This window comes from Quercus lobata, chromosome 5, assembly GCF_001633185.2.
Source record: "Quercus lobata isolate SW786 chromosome 5, ValleyOak3.0 Primary Assembly, whole genome shotgun sequence".
Classification (NCBI taxonomy): Eukaryota; Viridiplantae; Streptophyta; class Magnoliopsida; order Fagales; family Fagaceae; genus Quercus; species Quercus lobata.
The window spans coordinates 64,204,317-64,211,349 of record NC_044908.1 but is presented as its reverse complement, the minus strand read 5'-3'; the positions used below and the strand labels follow the sequence as shown (position 1 = coordinate 64,211,349).

Genomic DNA, 7,033 nt, shown 5'->3' with positions numbered 1-7,033 from the left:
CACTACAACTCTCGGGTTCGACACAGGGACTTCCAGGTTGGAGACCTTGTTCTTAGAAAGGTCATGGGCGCCGCTAGGGACCCTACCCAAGGGAAACTCGGCCCCAATTGGGAAGGACCCTACAGAGTTACGTCGTGGCTAAGGAAAGGCACATACCATCTAGAGACATTGGAAGGAAAGAAACTGCCGCACCCGTGGAACACCGAGCACCTACGAAGATACTACCAGTAGGAGCGACAGCACAAAGTTCAATTTTTTATTTTACATTCCAGCAAGACTTTAGTCTCACTCCTCATAACTATCATTTACTTTAATCTTTTGCAACAATTCTTCTTTTTAGCCCAAGGGGCAGGATTTGGTTTTAATTACTTTCATTTGAATGCATGACAATAAGAGGAGTTTTTCAGAAATTACTGAAGTGTATTTCTTCTACGGTCTACTAGGTTCGCGGCCAAAACCGCTAAGTCCATAACATACGGACCAAAAAGACGTCAAAGACATCAAGGCTAAGGCCGACGGTCCAAAAGATGAAACAATCATCGTATGGACGAAGTCCTAAAAAACTAAGGACTAATGAAGGTGTTAAATACACCAAAGCTTAAAAAGCTGACGAACCAAAAAAGATGTCAGAGACATCAAGGCTAAGGCCAACGGTCCGGGAAATCTAAAAAACCGACGGTCCAAAAGATGAAACAATCATCAAATGGACGAAGTCCTAAAAAACTAAGGACTAATGAAGGTGTTAAATACACCAAAGCTTAAAAAGCTGACGGGCCAAAAAAGATGTCAGAGAAATCAAGTCTAAGGCCAACGGTCCGGGAAATCTAATAAGCCGACGGTCCAAAAGATGAAGCGATCATCAAATGGACGAAGTCCTAAAAAACTAAGGACTAATGAAGGTGTTAGATACACCAGGCTTAAAAAGCTGACGGTCTAGTGGATGAAGCTATCATCATATGGACCAGGACTTAAAAAACTGACGGACTAATAAAGGTGTCAAAAACGTCAAGGCTAAGGCCAAGAAAACAACGGTCCGGAAAAACCAAAATTAAAAAAGTGACGGTCCAACAAAGTCAACGATCCAATAGATGAAAATATCATCATATGGACCAGGTCCTAAAACTAACGGACCTATAAGGCAGACGGTCCAATAGATGACGGTCTAACGAAAAAGTAAGACCCTACTTACAAACGTGGTTCTCAAACCAACAAGCCCGTAGAAATGATAAAAAGGGGCTAAAAAATCAAAAAAATAACGATCTCATCAAATAAATGGGGCCATAAGAAATTAGAATCAGTATACATGTTCAAAGCGACGAATTCCAAGTGCCATAAAAAGGGGCAAATAGAGTTACAGGTAAAAAGCCCAATAAACAAAAGGACATTTAAAAACATTGTTCAAAAATTACAATAGAAAAGCTATGGTTAAATGGCAGGAACATCCTTGGAGACCCCGTCAGCTTTATCCTTGGCAATTTGTGCCGCATCTGAAGACTCGGCAGGAATAGTGACGGCTGGCTGAGCCAAAATAACTCCGGCATCATTAAGCAAAGAGTCCAAACTAATAGGTCCGTCACCTTTGTCAGCAACAGTTTCACGAGCAGGAGTCATCGGCACGGAGGCGTCCATGGTAATTCCGGATAGATCCAACTCTGGATAAGCTGACGCTACCTGCCTCAGACAATCGTCGAAACCTGTGCCGTAATAATCAGCGCAGGAGTCAATAAATGACTGGGTTGTCTTGAATTTTTGGACCGCATCAGTCCCAGCCGTCTCTACTTGTGCACGTAAGGATGAAACCTCCTCCTCAAGCTTCTTCTGCTGACCCTCAGCCTCTCCCAACTTCTCCTTTACATCCTTCAGCTCTGAGTTTAAGAGACGGACGGCCTCCTTATATTGCGCTTGCTGATCCATCAGATTGGCGTTATGCCTCCTAACCCGAGAAACGACGCCTTCTTTGGCCACGCACCGGTCTTGAAGTGCTTTTACACGAACCAAGGCCTGAAGGAAGTACAACCGTCAGCCATAAAGCAAGGCAAACATTAAATTAATCAAAGTAAAAAGCATACCCGTGCTATGTCAAAGAAAGCTGACGCCCCCAGGTCTTCCGTCCCTAGCTGAGCACAAGGGTCAAGATCCGTCTGTTTTATGAGGGATTCTACCCCCTCAACAGCATAATCCTTGTGGGTCAGCAAGCAACGGGGTCCCTCAATGACGGGACCAGAAGAGGTCATCACTCCTTTCCCAGCACCGTGACCAGACTTGGGAGGCGACTTCGTGGAAGGCACATCCCCTGCACTGACAGCTACCTTCTTAGAAGGAGGATCGTCCTTTCCGTCAGCCTTCCTCTTAACTGAACTCTTCAAAGAGGAATGAGGGGTTGACGCTCCTTCTTTTCCCTTAACTTTCTCCTCCTCCTTCTTACGGGCAGCAGCAGCCCTCACCCTTTGCTTCGCAGCTTCCATCTCTACACAAAATAAATTGACGGATCAGTAATAGCCGACGAAAGAAATAAACCGACGGGTCATGTAAGGCTTCGACTTACGTTTACGAGAAAATTCTTCCAACTTCCGAGCTTCAACCGTCGGCTCTGGACCCCCACAATACAAATGGAGGGTGTCTAGGGTGATCAAGTCCCTACACTTCCGTTGCTCAAGCGATATGCCAAGTATCCGACGGATAAATTCCCTTTGTTCGTCAGATATCTCCGGGCGAGCACTAGCTGAAATAAAAGGGAATAGACGGTGTTAAAGGAGACGGACTCAAGAAAACTCCCTGATAAATGAAAAGAGACGGTAAGAAGAAAGACAAGGGGGCAACCTGACTCCCTAATATAGGCCCAAGTGTTATCAAAATAACCGCCAGGCAGTGTATCCCACTCACCTGGACGGCACACCCAATCCGTCCCTTTAACAAAGAAAAATCTATTCTTCCAATTTCTATTGGAGTCTGGCATATCAAACACTAATCTTAAGCTCTTCTCACGTGGAGCAAAATGGTAAGTCCCCTTGGCAGATACTTTATGCTGGGGTCTGTAGCAATAAAAGAACTCGTCTAGCGAAAGCTGACGGTTCCCCCCACTCAAGCGACCCCAAAGGATCTCAGCACCAATAAAAATCCTCCAGGCATTCGGAGCAATTTGGCTGACGGACAATCCCAAGAAATCCGCTAGACGGTGTAAAGCCGTCAGTGGTAATCTAAGGCCAGCAGCGAACATGGCATCGTACATCCCCACATCAGCAGTCCTCCCTGTATAACACTTCTCATTTTTTCTAGGGAGACGGATAGGAATGTGGTCTGGGATTTGGAAACGGGTACGCAACTCGTTAAAAACTCTGTTGCTCATCTTTGGAAGGAATTTATTGACGGCCCACTCCTCCGGGAGGATGAAGGGACGGTTACCTCCAGAACTCCCTGAAGTTCCATCACAGGACTCGTCGTCACCTTCATCCTCATTTCCGTCACTACTAACCTCGTTACCCTCGTCCCTACTCCCGTCACTATCCGACTCCTCGTCGCCTTCATCCCCGTTCCCGTCCACACAAATTTCCTCGTCTCTCCTCTCGACCTCAACCTCACTTAACACTTTATCCCTAACTTCCTCAACTTGGCCTTCTACATCAATACTAAGGGACTGGGCTGACGTTTCCTTTCCTGACGATTCAGAAAAGCCGTCGGACTCTTGACCTGAGCCAAAGAATTCGTCGTAGCCCGCTCCATCGCGGACTGACGACTGATCACTCGACGCGTCACTCGACATCTGACTACCTACAAGTGACGGATATGCTCTAAGTTCCTAGACTGACTTTGTTTTTTCAGGAAAAAATAAAAAAGGGAGAAAAAAGCGAAGAGAAGGAAAGAAGAACTTACAGGTGAAGCAGATCTTGAATGGATGGAACGACCTTGAAAGTGACGGTGTTGATAACAGCTGACGGATCAAATTGGAAGTAAGGGTGACGGATTCTCTCTTGAAAAACCAGCGAGGTTGAAATGATGAAATGAGTGAAGGGGCGTGGTATTTATACAAGAGAGAAAACGCACGGAAGACGAGGCGACGCCCGCGCCCAGAAACGAGGCCAACGAATGAATGCCACGTGACCTTGCATTTAATAGCTCGAAGATCGAGGAGTCGTTCATATTTGATTTTTCCCTAGTCATCTTCTAACTCCACATGCTGACGGTCTTATTCGTCGAACATGTAGAGTAGGGGGCAACTGATGAGGATAAAAGGAGAGCTTAAACCACACGGACATAAAGCCGACGGTTTAATACTTTTTCTTTGGGCGTAGCAGACGGTGCTTATGCTGACGGTCATAGTATCAGCTGACTCCGTGGTTGACGACTCAAATGCTGACGGTATAACAAAGGTGACGGAGGAAAATTGAGGCTGACGGACCGGGCACAAGTTTACTTGCTTTCCACGCTAGATAATATTTAAAGGATCCCCATAAGGAAAAGATCCCGTAAAATACGCTCAAAAGGACTCCTATAAGGAAAGGACTTCTACTCCAAGGTAAAGAGGTCAACCTTCTACTAGTATAAAAGCCCAAGCATCCTCACAAACTAAGGTACGCATAATTTACCCTCTCTAGCACTCTAGAGCAGTGAGAATAGTTCTAACTTGACCTTCGGAGGGTGTTTGGCCGGTACCACACCGGTACTCTCTGCTAGGTTCTTCCTTTTCGTTGTGCAGGTGCCGTTTGATCGTACGAGGAACGTGTGACTCACTGGTGATACTATTTTCGGCATCATCATATATATTTGTGTTTTGGTGTATTGGGTCTTTTGCTAAATCTGAAAATGTTTTTTTGATTTGTAGTCATAATTTGTGATTGCAATTTTGCTATTTGTGGATCTGTAACTTGTGTTGTGGTGAATTTGATAATATATTAGTGCATTGTTGTTATTATGGTCATGGTTTCTTGTTTGTATTGTCTGAGTATAATAAGAACCTACTTCATGTAAATGCAAAACGCTTTTGAGTTTAGGTTTGTTTTTCAATTCTTCTATTTTGGCTTCAATATCTCCTTAAATTGCAGACTACTCATAGGAGTAGTGTTACACATTAGGCAACTCTGATTTAGATAACTTATCCATCATGATGTGATGAGGAAGTCAATGATAGCACTTCCTCAACTATAGAATAACTTTTGATAAAGCCATATGTTTTTAAATTGATATTTCCTAGCTGATGCGTTAAGTTGATGTATTTCTCATTGCTAGACTCCTTGACTGGAAGTGGAAAACATTTACTATCCTTCAACCTGGTCTGTGCAAGTCTTGACATAAAAAATAACAATCCATTTGTAAAGGGAATATAGCTTTGAGACTTATAGTAATAGGTTTCTCTGAAAACAAAGTAAGCATGATCCATATGTAATGATTTTGTTTTAACACTGTATATTTCTGTAAAAAAAATTTTAAAAAAAAATCATCTAATTGTTTTGAAAAGAAAGCTCATCTAATTGTGGTTTGGATTGGTCTGCAATAATTTAATAAAATGTGGATTGTGAATGAGGTTGATAATGTGGTCGAATTTTAAAATATTAGAAGAAAATAAGCTAAAAAATAGTGGAAGTTCATGTGTCCAATACAGCCACTAGTTTGAATGATTCATTCTTAGGATATATTGCACTTAATAGAAGTTTTTGGGGGAAGGAAGTATTGCATAATTAGTGCATAAATATTAAAAAAAAAAAAAAAAGCATGGATAAAATAGTGGGCATTACAAACTGTGAAGAGCCTGAGTTTGCTTTAGGCTACTATCATGGCACTTTTAGATAGGGAAGGAATAAAAAAGGGATATATTGCAGCCATTTTGCATCTGGGTCTTGGCCTTGTAGTTGTTGTTAGTTGTGCCCATGCGTTGGACTTGCACACACCTGGTTGTAAGAGTTAGTCAATATTATATTATGTTCAGTTAAACATTTTCTTTTTTGTTAATTACTTGTACTCATTGGCTCATTGCCATACCTGTAATAGTAACTTGATGCCTCATTTTTTATTTATTTTTTTATGAAGGATGCCTAATGGAAAATTCTGTACATATAAATTCGGTCAGGGATATTCAATTTATTGCAATTTGATTAGATTTAAATCAGTGGGCCTCATGTATTAAAATATTAGTAGTTTCATGAATGGACATGAGCTATATATTTATTTTAGCAGTTCAATTAGCAAGAAAATGAAGCCTTTAATGAGTAGTTATTGCAGGCACTGTTTACATTACCGATGCATTTACTTTCATAAGAGCATTCTTATTAGCTTTCTCATAAAAAATACTATTTTGATACACTAAAAACCAACTTTATCATTTTAATACATTATTTTACAACATATCATTTATCAGATGTTCTATCCTTTAATTCTATACATTAAAATAATATTTATAACATATTAAAATAATATATTAACCCCTCCCACGACCACCACCACCACCACCACCACCACCACCACCACCACCACCATCATCATCAAAATCATCATCATCAACAACACCACCACCAACAATGGCACAACTGCCGCAACAACAGCCACCAACAACCACTACTGCAACAACATCGACAGCCACCACCAGCACAAACCCACATCTACCAATGCTGCCTTAAAAAAAAATAAAAAAAAATAAAAAAACCAGCACAACCAATATCGACAGCGGCACTGGTAAGACCCATCCACAGCCACAAATCTCACACCCATAATCCAATCTCACACCCATAACCCGATCTGAGACCATCCCAAACCTCACATCCACAACCCGATCAACCCAACACCTTCAACCAAAATCAGCCAACCACTAACAATCAAAACAACCAACCACCATTAGAAATACTGCCACAACCACCAAAAGAGAGAGAGAGAGAGAGAGATCGGTGAGGTGTGGAGAGAGAGAGATCTACGAATTAGTGAGAGCAAACCAAAGTTTTCACCCGATCTCGGCCTCGTCGGTATGAATTGGGTCAGATCTCGGTCTCTGTATGAAAGTTGCAGAGTGTGGTGGTGATGGCTGTTGCAGATGAAGAGAGGAAGAGAG

The 7,033-nt window shown here is 42.2% G+C and overlaps 1 protein-coding gene across 1 annotated transcript; it reads right to left on the bottom strand.

The window, feature by feature from the left end:
• Positions 1-355: 355 nt before the first annotated feature.
• Positions 356-2,393, bottom strand: LOC115992821. Its single transcript, XM_031117062.1, has 2 exons — positions 2,070-2,393; positions 356-2,001 (listed from the first exon to the last, which is right to left on the bottom strand). Exons 1-2 carry the CDS (start codon positions 2,232-2,234, stop codon positions 1,426-1,428), a joined length of 741 nt encoding a protein of 246 aa, XP_030972922.1. The 5' UTR covers positions 2,235-2,393; the 3' UTR covers positions 356-1,425.
• Between the last annotated feature and the right edge of the window lie 4,640 nt (positions 2,394-7,033).